The 15763-nt window shown below is 40.3% G+C and overlaps 1 protein-coding gene across 6 annotated transcripts in view; it reads left to right on the top strand.

Moving 5' to 3' along the window:
- The window catches only part of KCNIP4 (potassium voltage-gated channel interacting protein 4), an 889621-nt gene that overhangs the window by 787154 nt on the left and 86704 nt on the right, over positions 1–15763 (top strand). For 5 of the 6 annotated variants that reach the window (XM_040965953.1, XM_040965949.1, XM_040965954.1 and 2 more), the window contains one exon: positions 12041–12165. In XM_040965953.1, the coding sequence (XP_040821887.1) occupies positions 12041–12165 (125 nt within the window). Of the gene's footprint in view, positions 1–12040; positions 12166–15763 lie in introns of those variants that run through there. The other variant, XM_040965955.1, reaches the window with a different exon arrangement.

Genomic DNA, 15763 nt, shown 5'->3' with positions numbered 1-15763 from the left:
ACCAACAGAGCTGGAACCAAGTGCTGGTCATTTCATAAACAGCTCTCCATAGCTACCCCGATGCGGACATTACCCCAGGTGCTAAGGATGCAACAACCAACTAGCCAGGTACCGACCCTGTCAGCCATGATCCTGCCTTTCTAACTGGGCTGATCCTACAGTACAAATTCCCATCCTTGTTGATTCGTGAGATTCTTTTGAGTTCTCTGAGTCCACATCTCTTTGTTTATATATATAAATTCTATGAATGGCAGAAAGATGCACAGCAAGAAAACAACCATCTGTGGAGTCGCTCCTCAAGTGCCTGCCATGATTGAGATTGGGTTGGGCTAAAGCTGCATCACTGGAAGACCCCAAATGTGTAGCAGGATCCTATAGAAAAAACGAGACACTGCTTTTCCATGTACAAATACCTTAACACGTGAGGAATATTGTGTTTGCATTCAATGCATGTTTAATATAACTTAGTTATTTTTGGTTTGATGAACTAAGGTGGGAAGACATCCCAGAAAAGTATACTCACTGTGGAAAGAAATTTCATAGAAATTGGGTAATTTCTGGCTAGATACTACCCTGGACTTCCCCTATTCTGGGGTGCATGTTATGCACAACCCTTTCTAATGCCTTTGCTTTTTCTTTAATGCCAGAGAAGAAGTCCTCTGTCAAAATTTATGCACTGAGTGATATTATGTTCCATTGTCTTACATATCTTTTAAATGTCAATGACCCCAGCATTTATATAGTTCAACCTAGACTGTGGTTATGAATTTCAGATCTATTTACCTACCCATTTAACATCTCCGTCTAGATGCCCTATTAGTGACTCTTCTACTAGATTTTAAGGTGTATATGGAAAAGGGGTTTTATTATTATTGTCAACTGTACCTTAACTAAGTGCCTGGCTCATACAAAGATCTGAATAAACATTTAACATACTGTCTCCAGTTCTCAGACCATGCAAAGTGCTGGTGGTAACAAGGTAACAGAATGGTTCTTACCTCCAAGTGTGAGGAACTCAGTTCTTTCCTCAAAGTTTGTTCGCAAAGATAGTCTTTCTTTTTTGATCCACTCCAATGTGGAGGAGTGCAAGGTGACCTGAAGTCTGTGCTTTCCAGGGAATCCCTCTGTGTGGAGCCCTGCTGGAGGAAACAGCTTGGTGCAGACTGGAAAATAAAGGATTATTTTTCTCTTTTTCAGTGATTGCCCCTTTGATGTGTCTTTGGAAAACATAATCAGCTTTCCCATAACCCCACTTATCCACTGGTATAGGCAAGAATGTGTCAAGTGTCCCTGCCACTCTCATGGAGAGCTGGGAGAAGTGCCAGGCCCTTGGCGCCAGCTGGGCTCAATACTGGAAGCTTCAGGCATTCGAGGACTGAACTCTTGAATGGAAGGGGTGTGTGTGTGTATCTGCCTCTTTTCAAGTGGATGAACATAAACATTTTAGAAACACAATGGATAGAATACTCACCTTAAATGTGCTTTAATAATTAAATAATACTGATGAATATTTTAAACACTTTATACTAATCACTCTTTTAAATGTTTCATACCAATTATTTCAACTTCTTGTCAATAGTTTGTAATATTTCCTATCATTATTCTTCCTCTATTGATTATGAAACTGATGTATAAGGGGGAAAATTAGCTTTACCACGTTCATGCAGCTCATTAGAATCCGAAAAGGATTCTAATTGTGAAAACCACACCAGAGCTGACTCCTGAATGTTCTAAAATTATAATAGTGTTAAGCATAGTTAAGACTATAATAATTAATAGTACCACAATTTATAGCAATTATTGATTAATCACTACCTGACAATAAGTAATAAAATCAGAAAAGTCTCTGTAAGAAACTTTGTGAAAGTTTTTAAAAATCTATAAATTGTTGATAAACACATTGTCCCATGCCAGTGCTAGATGATCAAGGGAAACAGAGATACTGAGAGCGACTGAATAGTTTGCTAGATTTGGTTTTTCCAGGCACTGTAACAGTAATACTAAGGAGCACACTAGACATTATAACATACTACTACAAACCGTAATATGCCAATCACACATACTGTCTCATTGACTGTGTGTGGGCTCCCTGTTCTGTAACATTCGATTCCATTTTTATTCCATTAAGCATCAGGGGGCTAAAGCTAATGACTTAGTCTGGATGTACAGTAAATATAGTCAACATTTGGAGTAAGAAGGCGAGTTTACTCTGACCCAGGAAACCAGTTTAACCTCCCAGAAAAGCATAATTGAATGAGAATAACTTCTCATGTTCCCTAATACTATGTTTGAAAAATAATCATGATGAATATATATTTGTAACAGAATATTATTATCATCACTGATATTAGCACCAAATCGATTCCATCTATTTACTGATTGCTTTGCATTTTAAATTTTCAATTTACTTTCATTTTATTTGAGAGGCAGAGAAACAGAGGTCTTCCAGCCACAAATTCATCCCCTAATGCCCACAGTAGCCATGGCTGACTCAGAGCAAAGCCATCAACCCAGAAACCCATAGCGTCCCACCCCCACGACATTGGGAGAGCCCAAGTTCTTGAGCCTTTGTGCTGCCTTTCTGGATATGCAAGTGCAAGAAGCTAACTCAGAATCAGACCAGCCAGAACTTGAACCAGACACATCGATATGTAATGCTTGGTTCACCTGTTGAGCCAAATGCCTTTGCCATTCTGCCTGTGTTCTAAAACAGCAGAGCAACAGGGTATGCTTAAGGGTCTTGGATGTTGTATGAGTACCTTTTCTATACTATCTGCTGTTTTACAAAGAGATTTTGAAGTAAATTTTTTAAATTATTTACTTTTATTGGAAAGGTAGATTTTACAGAGAGAAGAGACAGAAAGATCTTCCATCTGCTGATTCACTCCCCAAATGGCCACAATGGCTGAGCTGAGCTCAGCCAGAGCCAGGAACTATTTCTGGCTCTCCCATGTGGGTCCCGGATCCCAGTGCTTTGGGCCGTCCTCAACTGCTTTCTCGGGCCATCAGCAGGGAGCTGGATGGGAAGTGGAGCAGCCGGGATATGAACCAGTGCCCATATGGGATGCTGGCCCTTGCAGGCAAATGATTAGCAGGTTGAGCTATTGTACTGGCTCCAAATTACTTTTTTTGAAATTAATCTTTTTGTGAAAAGGTGTAACTATATTGTTACCTTCTGAAATTAACTGAAGCAATAAAACCTTTTTGCAAAGAAGCGAGATCAGGAGCTAGCTGTTGATTATTTTATTATTATTTTCTCTATAAGCCTCTGTTCCCTTTCAACTTTATGCTCTTTGTTCTGTAAAAGCCAGTTCACAAGACTGGACTTCAGTATCAGTGGACTTGGATATAAGTTCTAGAGCTCCCTGCGTCTGGGGACAGACACTTGGTGCAGCAGCTGAGACACCCCATCCCGTACTAACGTCTGTGTTGGAGTACAGGCGCGACTCCCAATTCCAGCTCCACAGTAATGTGCACCCTATGAGGCACACAGATGGAGCAAGCATTTTGGTCCCTCCCACCCATGTGTAAAACAGGGTTAAGGTCACAGCCTCTGGCTTCCATTTGTTGCAGACCTGGTCATCATAGTCTTTTGGAGTTTGCTTTCTCTCCTTCCCTCAGCCCCACTTCCTCCTTTCCTGTCTCCCTCCTTTCTCTCTCTACCTCCCTCTATTTCAAATATATAAAAACCTTAAAATTGTAAGTTCTATCTTTATGTCTTTCATAAATTCCACCAATCCTTTCAGCACTGAGTTCTTCATCTGTAAAAGCAGGCTGATGGTATTTGTGCAGAATAGTTGCCATGCCTAGCTAAAATAGTAAAACTTAAAATGATTTTATTTCTTACAATGAGCCAGCAGTCGAAAGTGAAGTAGTACCGCTGTGTGGTACTTTCTTTAGTTTATATCCCTCTTTTCCATCCATACCTGGTTCTGATGTGGAGTCACATGCTTATTAAACTGCGGGTCTAAAAAGAGCGGGCAACTTTTGTTGGTCAAGGGCGTCGTGACAGGTGCCTGAAAAAGGAGCTGCACTGGGTGTCAAGAAGAGCAGGGTTGAGGTCTAGCTCTGTGATGATATGCCCCATGGTTTTGATTTATAACCACTGAAGCACAGGCTCTGTCTAAATTTGAAATTGCAGAGGAAGTGGGCTGGATTCACAGCCACTTTCCAGACTACATATCTTTCAGATTTGAGCACTTGGGTATTAATTTTCTGACTCTCCTATGGGCATGCAACTCCTGGGCAAGTGGAGCACCTTTCTCCTGACCATGGAAAGCAGCACAGTTGAATCAGTGAGATCTGCAGTCACAAGCTCCAGACTCCCACCCCTTGGCTCTGCTTCCATGTGCCCAGAGGCGAGTGCCGGAATCTCCCTGGGCCAGGGTCTTCATCTGTAGGACAGGAAGCATTACGTGAGTTAATATTTGCCAAGTGCTTAAACATGGCAAACGCTACAAATATTTAATCCCATTATCAAATTTTTTGAGTAAACAGGGAAAAAAAAATCAATGGAGTTCAAGAGAAATTCCTTGTCAGAACATTTTTAATTTAGTAAGCTAGTCTACCTTCTTCCTCTCCGTATTTCATTATTTTTTGAGCATTTCCCTTTGCCCATAATCCCTCTCAGCTTTCTTCTTTCCTGATGATACAGTCAGCTGTCTGGGATCCTTCCTTATGTGTGAATTCAAACAAGCTCATCTTTCATTCTTACTGTAATCCCAGCATTACTATTTGGTTCTGCAAATGTACGACTGACAACATAATTGTTATTTCTCCCATTTATGAAAAATCCATAAAGATGTTACTAAGAAACAGCGGCTCACATCTCAGAGTCATTTATGACATCCTGTAGTAATATGGCAAGTACTGTTAATAACACTCGAAATTTAGACAGTTCTTTCTTAAAACCTAAACTTGTTGAACACTTACTTACGTTTACACATAAAGCAGAAACATCCATTCAAAAGTGCTGTGAGAAATAGCTCCAGCAGTTCACCTCTGGGTTGAAATACTTTATAAATGATTGAATTCAGTCATGCAATTGCAAAGTAATTCAAGTTCGCCTGTAGTGGAAATTGCAATGCCATTGCCAAAGAGTACCTCTCTGAAAAAATGATCAACGTAATTGTGCATTTCAAAGTACTCTTCATTTTCAAGGTGATATGTGATTATTAAGCAGGATAATGAATGTTTTTATTATTTTTTTTTTTGCTCTAAGATACATGCTAGACTATGGCCAAATAAAATGTGTCAGAATAAGTAATGTTATGGGTGACCATGTCACTGAGATGATCTGGGAAATGCTAGAATCCCACGGTGTCTCAGATCAGATTGGTTGCTCTCTATGTAGGGGCTGTACATGATCAACCTGGAATTATTGGTCATCAGCTTTCCAGAAACACCTGAAAACAGCTCCTGGCGGGTGGATGGATGAATAGTTATAAATACAGATTAAGAGTCATGGGGGCTCCCAAGCCTTCAAGGAAGTATTTAAAGTTGTCACAGTCGCAGGCAGCATTGTGGTAGAGTGGCATTGCAAATAAAGCCACTGCTGGCATTCATCTTGGTACTGGTGCATGGATTTAACATTAAATAAGTACATTGACATCTTCTCTCAGAGGGTCTTATTTAGTTCCAACGCTATGGTCAAGAACATTCCAGCACTGTTTAATGTAAAGCTAAAACTTGGAGACTAACGCATAAAACTCTCCTCCAATACCTGCCGTGAAAGTGTGTTTCTAAATATTTAGTGTTATGGCACATATCATTAGAAAGGCATCAGTCTCATCATGTTATTGCCATACTGATCAAGTCACTATTAGACCAACTAAATTAAAGCTGAGCATTAAGACTAGAGATTCAGAGGGAATTTTCCTAAATGAAATAATGGAACTTTGGCCAGACAGATCGATTTCAGCTCAAATACAATTTTTAAGTTACAGCATCTGTAATCTTTTTATAATGAAAAATTGATATATTTGTAAAGGGTAATATTTTTAGAAATGGAATCTCCAATAGATATATTTTATCCCTGGAATGCCTTCTTTCACATTAATATATACATATATATATTTTTTTTTGAGAGAAAGTGCACAAACACCTCCATCTGCTAATTTGTTCCCCAAATGCCCACCATAATTAGTGGAGCAGCAGCCAAAAAAAAAACTAATACTGTCTCCCACGTGGCTGGCAGGAGACCCATTGCTTGAGTCTATCACCTTACAAGATGGTCATTGACAGGAAACAGTAGTCAAGGGCAAGAACCAGGAATAGAATCCGGGTGCCCCAGGGTGAGAGCTGGGTACCTTACTAGCTAAGCTCTTTCCTGGTCACATTTCTTATTATTGAGCACTTGTATTGCGCCCAGCTCAGTGCCACTGGACTGGTCTGTTGGTAGGCTGACAAGAGCTCAGCAAAAGAATAAGCAAGTAACTAGCGACGGCTCACCTGTGGGTGGATGGCCATAATGAACAATTGACTCCCTGTTTGGTTGGTTTTGGATCTTTTACAACAATGATCTGACTGTGGCAAGAGAAGTTTCTTCACAGGCACGTGCTTTTAGAGGGCAGGACTCACACTGTGAAAGGAGATTCTCCACAGCTAGGTTCTGGAGGAACAATTTGACCTTGGACAGGGTCAAATTTGCATTGTGATGAGCTGTGCTGTAATAAACTTCTGTATTTTAAGAGAAGTTGTGAAAAGGGGAGAAAGATGCCTATTTTTAAAATTCTTTCTGTTGTTCTCTAGTGATTTGAATTCCAATTTCTAGCCCAGTTGTGTCATGGCCTGAGGGGACTGTTGACTCAGACATAGAACAACCCTGGCCAAGAGAGACTTACATCTAAGGGACAAAGAGCCAAAAGACAGGAAGCTGCAGGGTATCTGGCTGGAGGAACTTATTGTCTGATTAGAATAAAATCAGAAGAAACGTGAAGTGCAATAGTCCTTGTGTTCAACTCATCTGGGAATGCAAATGCATGATTTGCTCAGTTTCTCAGCATGAAACCTGTGTGATTCCACCCTAGCAGAGACTGGAGATGATTCATGAGACCAGGGTCCGCCTCATTCTGCCTTTTATCCTCGTCAAACCACTCTGCCTACCAGAACCTAAATCTCTCAGTGATAAAATGCACAAACGAAATGACTTGTGTACTCACAGTTGGACATCCCATTGTTTTGCATCTTATCCTGTCTCTAATGAGCATAGTGTATTACAAGGCATCATACTGATGTCATGCTACCCTAGTGGATTTTGGTTTAAAAGGCATTATCCACTAGAGGTTTTAATCAAAAACTAGACGTCTGAGTTATGGCTTGAACAGGATTTGGCTCCTTACATCACGTTTAAACTCTGAAGCTTCATGATAATGGCTGATGGATTAGAGTGGAGGCATCCCTTATGGTGTATGATGATGTGGCCTTGTGAAAGTGACTGGATTGGATTAAGATGCTAAGGCAAACTTTTGCAGCTGAACCATGATGGTTTTATGAGGAGGGACCACAGGGAAGGAAGAGAATGTGTGGGTTCAGCAGGTGCCTGAGCCAAGTAGGCCACCCAGTTTTGCACTGTGTATTCTTGAATTGGAAACCAAGAGTAAACTTTCCAGCTTGTTTTTCCTCCCAGGTATTGTAGTTTAAAAAAACAAGAAGCTGACAATTATTCAGCTCATGATCTTCAGTGTCGGAAGATGGAATCTCAGTTCGATTTTGTGATTGAAGTTCAGTTAGATCCAGTTTGGTCTTTGTGAAATAAAAGCCAACTGGGTATATCACACACAAATTTTGTGAGTATTGGATGAACATGCTAAGTGGCCAGGCACAGAGCAAAATTTTTCTCAATCGTAGTAGGATTATATTAGCAACCTCATTACAGAGCTTAGAAGCCTCAATGTTAAGATACAGAAAAAACTTGCTTACTTCAATAAATAGTCATTTGACCTTGAGTTGCTTAGGTGAGTGCAGCTTAATTTCAATTTTCTCATCTGTGAAGCAGGAATTACAATCATGCTCATGAGGGTATTGTGAATTTTGAGTGATACTGGCAGACTTTATTTACTGTTGAGTGGAGTAAATAGGATGGAGGTGGAAGTGTTGGTTTCTGAGAGCTGGCATACAATCTATCGAATTGGGTATGGGAATCAACAGGACCTTTTCTCACATCTCTGAAGTCCCCAAGTTCAAGATCAAGGCACCAGAATGACTCTGGAATCTTGCTGTGTTATCACGTGGCCATTGCTCTGTCAACCCAGATCCATTGTGCCTAACATCCTCATGTTTGTGATCTCATTTACCAGTAATTACCTGCTTAAAAGCCCTGCCCCAAATATAGTCACGTTGGGGATCAGATCTTTGATATAAATGTATATACCTTTGTGAGGACACAGTTCACTCCCTAACAAGACCAAAACTCAGACGGCAATAGATTAAAGAGAGAGCAGGAAGTAGGAACTGGACCCAATGAATATGGTCAGTTTTTTTTATATATGCTTGCTGATGCAGAAATGGAAATTACTTGCTAGCATTTCTGTCATTGTTCTTTCTGTTAGTATGGAAAAAGCGTAGCCAAGTGGAAAGAAGGGCTATGGCTTCGAGCACTCGGGTATAGTGTCCTTGTCGTCTACATGAACATCTGCCCACTCCATTCCTGATCATTATGGGGCTCAGTTTCTGTGTTTGTGAAAAATGAACGATCCTTTTTTGTTGTGGAATTATTTTGAAATCCGAATTATTGCCAAAAGGTATGTAACTGATCTAGCAACTGACAGGAACTGCTAGGCACAGTATTGAAATCCCACAAAACACGTGCTCTCAAATGATGATTGAGCCACGGAGGTGCACTTGCAAGTCGTGCCTGGAATCATGCTGTGCTCTCACTGTTTCCTCCAGGAATCAGAATTGATTGGGTTTGGTGGTGTTGCTTTCTGAACTTATCATGTGCTGGTGATTGCTGATGACTTCAGGAAAGTTTTTAGAGCCTGTCAAGCTGCTAGAAATAGAAACAGCCCTTTAGCAAGGTAGGAGTCATTAAGAAGGAAGGTGCTGCTCAGCTGGGAAAACAGGAGAGCCTTCAGGCAGACACTTGAAGTGTGGTTCTTTTTGAATATTGCATGTGATGATCATCCTATCGCACGCTAAATTCAATTATACTGACCCACGGGCCCCGGGGCCATTCGGCTCGGCCTTGGCATCAGCTAGTCTATGACAGCTGGAAAAAAATTCTGTCAGTTTTGTGGCTCAGACTGTCTCATGGCACAAAGGCTGAGAGGTTAATGGGCTGTTTTGTTTCTTCGCAGTGGAAGGGTCACTAGGTCTAGACAAGGTTATGCTATGATCAAAAGACTGCTAACAAAAATGTGATTAAACTTTCCTCTGCTTTTGCCTGGATTGTGCTTCTTGAAACAATAAAAAATACAATGATTCCAAAGCAAATACTTAAGGCCCGCCAACAATCCACAAACCTCATTTGGAAACATTATTTCCCAAATAGGCATCTAGAATTGAAGGGGAAACCAGACGAATGGACATTTGAACATCAGCATCAATTGTGTTTTTCTTGGTTGACCAGATAACTGTTCTGTGACTAAGAGTTAGGTCCAGAGACTGGAGACTATATGTAAATATATGCGCGTATATAATGTCTTACATAACTATGTATGTGTGCATCTATACATACGTATGTATGTCAGAGATTGATTCTACAAGGAGATAGACTCACATCGAGAAAATAAACATGAATGAATCATGATATTATACACATAGATTTAAAAATTTTTACTTCAAAATAAACTCATGATTTAACTGCATTTTCAACTTACCTGATCATGTATGTGCAGTATAAGAGAAAGGAACGTGGGAACTTGGCCAGGAAATCAACAGTTTTCCACTGTGAGGCTGTGGGGAAAGAACTCAGAAAGGTGTCATGAATATTTGAATTGTGAGATTTATACATTTTAACAAGTGGAAAAATCTTGGGGAGTCAAAGAAACACTATAAATGATTCAAAAGGAACCCACAGAAGATGTTTTCACGAAAGTGAATCCTTCCTCTTTGTCTGTGAGCACTGAGTGTTGCATGCATATGTTTTTGCACTGGCAAGTACAATAATGCAGCATAATTCAACCCACTGAAATCAACAGCGATGTTATGGAACAGCATTTCGTTTCATCCTATCATAGCATCCATTGAGTAAAATCAGTGTATCCAAATAATGAATGTAGAGTTGAAGGAACACTGTTTTAAGCTTTCTAAATTTTTTTCCTCAAAAATCAAACAGATCAATTTGTTCATGATGAGTCACTTTTTCCCAGCTACTTTTTAGCAAACTCCATTATTTTAAAGGTACACACAACTAAGTTCTCATCATTTTTATCCTTTTTTAGCTTTAATTTTGTTTTTACTTTTTTTGTATCTTCATTATTTTCTATTAGACATAATATCTGTCACTATCATGAAAACTTTCCATGCCAAAGAAACTATTAGCATATGAAAACTAAGAAATGAATGTTTTCTTTAAATGAACATTTTATACCCTGTTAATTTTTTGACAGGTGAGATTATTCCAAGTACTTGTTTGTCATCATTATGGTTGGTATTTTATGAACTCCTTGAGGGAAGCAATTAGGACATGCCAGAAACACGTCGTACTGACCATCTTTATTTTGTGCTAGGCAGTAGCTCTGGCCCCTCAGTGCCCTCACTGGGGCCAGTCAGAAAGTAGGTATTGAATATGAGCAAAAGATAGAATAATTAGTGTCAAAGAAGGTGACTTGGGCATAAAGAATCACATTTCTAAGTAATTCAAAGATGCAGGGATTATGAGTCCTGGGGAAGTGACTGCTTTCCTTATTCTCTCAATGTCTGGAATCTACAGTCGGAGGAAAAGACAGAATGGAGGAGGAACGTGCCTTTCTGCTGGACCTGGAGCTTTTCTTTCCACCAAGTTCCTGCTCTGAGGGGTGGAAATGATTCTGGCAAAGAGAATCGAGCAGGTGTCTATAGCGAAAAACGGAGATTGTGCTTTGAGACACATGCACTTGGGTCCTAACATATCCCTTACCATCCACAGACATGTGCTCACAGGACCCCTTGCAAACCTGCAGAAATTACCATGTGGTACTCAGTGAGAAAATGTCCCATACATGGAAGACTTTGAACTCTTTTTTTTATAACATTTTTAGTTTACATAGTGAGTGAGCAAAGGCTTAATGCACTAAAGAATCCAACAAATAATACGTGAAAAGATCATAGCTCTGTAGGAATATAGGCAATGCATTAGCTAAAGCAAAATCAACAATTTTTTTGTATTAAATCCTCGCAAGATCTATGTGTTCCAATATTGTGTTCCAGAATAACATAAAAGCATGTAACATTTTCCAGACATGTGTACACATGAAGTTCTTTGGTTTAGAGTCTCTTTGAGTAATTATAACAGAAATATAATTCACAAAGCAAAGCATAGTATGCATTTTAGAGCTTGTGTGTTACTATGAATTCCCTTCACTGCAAAATAGGATCTACTTAGGAGATCGTCTATACAGTGGGCACGTAAAATGAAGTTTGTACCAGTTCAGCTGGCCACTGTTTGCTTACCCCGGTCAGCACCTTGATCCATACATTTTATTTAAGCCCAACATTGAATGTCTGAGCCCAGTGTGATTCTTGGGGTCCTAGCAGAGACCTGTCTGCAGCTCTATGATACTTCCAGTTAAGCTGAGTGTTACTGCATATCAAATCCATGTTTATACTAGTACCTACTATATACACACAGTCCATCAAAGTCAGCTTTGTGGTATTTTATGCCTTTTAAAATGTACTAGGATGTTAAAATTGTGATGTCTGCATGAATGAGCAGGATATGTTAAAAAGATGCAGAAATGTCTTAGGCAAATCCTAGTCAGTCATGGAAACGCAAAGGCCATTATTGTCAGTGAGGATCCTCCTTTTGTTGCCGACTCATGGGTACTCTGCTGTTTTCTTGTGTTGCTGTGAATAAGCATCTGTGGCTAGTCTTATGATTTTCTCTGATTTTCCTTTGCAGACAGCGTGGAAGATGAGCTGGAGATGGCCACCGTCAGGCATCGGCCTGAGGCCCTGGAGCTTCTGGAAGCCCAGAGCAAATTTACCAAGAAAGAGCTTCAGATTCTCTACAGAGGATTTAAGAATGTAAGACTTTTCTTTTTGATCTTACATTGACATAGTTCTCAAAATAGCACTGTAAAGTAAGAGATGTGGGAAAACATACTATGCCACGGGAATGCTATTTCATATGCATGTGAAACTGGTCTTTCCTAAATAGAAATATGGTCAACATCAATTTATACTATGATTTATGGTGACACATCAATGCAAGTATAATGCGGTTGGTCCCATTACACCAAGATGAGTTCTTTAAAAAGGTTCACATAATTCAGTTCTTGGTTAGGATTTCTTTTATTGTGGTTCAACTACAATGCCACCATTCCAGTAATGCCAAGGCTTTATTTATGCTTTAACTGTGCTCGCTTTCAACCTGAAATAGAGATTGATAGCATCAAGGAATTCTGTTTGAAGCACTGGGAAAAAGGAGATGTGTGTTATGCTTTGTAGCAGATCATGCTGCCAATGACTGTCCATCCCAGGTATCCTCAGGCAGCCCCTGCATCTGATTCTGTATGGAACAGCTGTGTGCCTGCCCTACCTCCTGTGGGAGTCATCAGCCACAGGACCCACAGAGCAAAGGAGAAAGATCCAGCTGTCTGTGTGTCACACTGTCTTACTGAGTATTTGATATGGATTCAGTTTTTAAGCAGAAGTTGCAGGTTATTCAAACGCCAGAGAACAGCTTTGTTTCATTGAACTTATGCTCTGAATAGGGAAAATTTTTAAGTATTTGTCTATCAAATGGCATGCCAAGTAAATACATATTTTATTCTTGGTATGTGCAAACCAAATAACTCATAGTTGCACCTGGAGATACAAATTAAATTGCTTTTATCCCTCCACATACCTTTGCCTAAAGAGCTTATTACCCTTGCTAGAAATCTGTAATGGCCCAAAGTCTCTCAGCTCTAGCATGTCCAAATGTGACCACTTGCAAGTGATGTCTTCCTCCAACTTTAGGGAGACAGGTGGTAAACTCTGCTTCACTATCAACAGCAGAAACTTACTCAGACAACGTGGAACTGTCTCTGACTCTGAAGAATGTTTTCATAGAGTTTTAGCAAGTGTCTTGCACACAACCTTCCACCAGTTTTCAGACTCAAAAGGATCGGTCTTTATCCTATTTCCGTTTTCAACCCTCTTTTCTCTCTCTCTCTGTCTCTTTCTCTTTCTTTCTTTCTCTCTCTCTCTCTCTCTCTGTTATGCAGTGCAGCTTCACTACTTCTTCAAAGCGTGTTCATCTCCTAGCATTCAGGACTTAGCAGTGGTAGACGGAGGTGGGAAGTGTTATGATAAGGATTGGTGTCTACCACCAGTCCCAAACAAGACTCTGATTAGAAAGGCATGCACCTAAACAGAGATATGCAAAGTAAATCTAGGTAAAAAGATAGGGTTTTGACAACTCAGACAATTATTACCTGTGCCTGTTTTACAGAATAGTTAGCAGGGCTTAGAGCAAGCACTTCTAATAAAGCAGCTGCACTCCCTGGTGGTAGGAGAGAACCACTGAGCAACAGGCTTGTGGACGGAAAGGAGGATCAAAAGGCCAGGTCCAAAGTTAATGCCCCAAGAAACCTAATTAAAAGACAAAGCAAAACTTAAAATATGTTCATGTGAACATCTAAAATTCTGTTTACTAAAGTGGAAATCATGGAATAAGCAAAATTTATTTCTTCTGAACATTGAATCATGCCCCAAATATAAAGTGGATGTCAACTAAAGCAGGACCTCTTCCAGCCCGCCTCGTCCCTAAGAACCCTGACTGTCACTGTTACCATCACTTTCCGGTCTCTCCATTTGAGGTCCGGCGATCTTTCATCCCATTTGCTGCAAATTGGAATCGCAACAACGGCCACCGTTAACCTCTGCAGCCAGCATTTCTGCAGTGCGTTTCATATAAGTGGGCACTTCACAGTAAATTGCCCAACTCTGCAGTCTGCATTCTTTGCTTTCTTTTTTTTTTTTTCCCCTTACCTGTGGGTTCTTCCTTTTCTGCCCTTTTTGTCTATGTCCTACCTGTCTTCTTTCTTCTCTTCCTGCCCTTGGAACTGCGCTTCTGTATTTGGCTGTTCCCCCCTCTTCCTCCGTTCCTGAAACCTAGTTCTTCCCGTTGTCAGTGTTTGTATCTTTTCTTCCAGCTCCTCCTTTTCACTTTCCTTTCCCTGCATTATCTTCCTTTCTACATTACTTCCACTTTTGCTACAGCCCCACCCTTCCCCAGGAGATGTGAAGGTGCTCATATCATATCATATATGCTTTAATAGAGAGGGCATCACAGTTAGCTTTCAAAGTATTAATCAGTGTCTGATGCATCAAAAAGGAAAAGGAGTAGCCCTTTAATTTTTCTTTTACTCAAATGTACAGCTCCCAAATAGGCCCTGAAGCACAGCAGGAGAGACCCGGGCTGTCAGCAGTGTACAGGTTTTACAGGATGGCAAAATGTGAATGGCTTCCATCACAGAAAGTAAACGAACTGCTCCGGGTTTCCTGAACACCAATTATCCCAAAGCCCTTCAGATCAAAAAATAATTTCCTTGGAAGCAGTTGCAATATTCATCTTTAATGAAACCTTTTAAAACCCTCCTTATTTTGATTAAAAGGATCAGCCATTCATCAGCATCTTAAAATAGTCACACTTGTAAGAAAGTGGCTCAATTTGCCAGACCCCATGCAAGGAAGGATTATCAGAGTCCCCAGTTTTTTTTTTTCTTCTGTGTTTTCTTTGACACCATTTCCTCTCATTTTCAGCATAGATTTTTTTTTTTAAATAAATGGGTAACAGGAAAAAAAATCAATATAAATTTTCCATACCCTTACCAAGTCTCACCGAGTCCTTCTCTCACCATGTGTACAGCTGTCTCCTAAAGTGGAAAGCTGGTAGAAATGGAGAAAAATATATGCAATGTCTCCACCATTAGTGGCCTGGTATGAGCATCAGCTGGACTCAGTTGAAGAAGGACCTCAGGTGAGGCAGGGGAGCTCACGAAACACACTGTCCTGGTCTAGCTTGCTGTTATAAAAACTCACATAACACAAGAGCCTGAGGATTCCGTAACATCTACCTGAATCCCTTTGGTAGCACTTTCTGTTATAACTTGGTGACCACCCACTAACACTACCTCTTAATGATCCCACACCATCTCCCAACACCACTAACAGGACCAAGTTTGCAACACATAGACACTTGGGGAACAGAGCATACATAGAGCATACGTAAACCATGGAGGTGCTGCTGGGTTTGGCCACGATATTTACATTTCTTGTTAGTTTCCAGGTGATGCTAGTGCAGCTGGTCCAGGGAACACACTGAGATTCACCTGTGTGATACAGACATCATAATCCTTGGTGTCATTCGAACTTAGGTCAATACCTTGTTTGGACCCCTCCCTCTGCCTCAGTGGCCAGCTTGTCTATGTAAATTGTGTTAATGATTACCGCATTTCTTATAAATAAATACAGTGGCAATGAATGTCAATGAAAGCAAGTTGCTGTGGTCCCAAATGATCAGCCTTAGTTATGCATTCCATTCAAATGGGGCAGTCATGGTTGACCTTTATAGTCCTCAGTTTCTTGAGCATCGGGCTGCCTTATTAGGTATTAGAAAGCATGCAGAAAGATACGA

The sequence above is a fragment of the Ochotona curzoniae genome, unplaced genomic scaffold, assembly GCF_017591425.1.
Source record: "Ochotona curzoniae isolate NIBS_2020 unplaced genomic scaffold, NIBS_Ocur_1.0 scaffold_4505, whole genome shotgun sequence".
Lineage (NCBI taxonomy): Eukaryota > Metazoa > Chordata > Mammalia > Lagomorpha > Ochotonidae > Ochotona > Ochotona curzoniae.
This window is presented reverse-complemented; position numbering and strand designations above follow the sequence as displayed.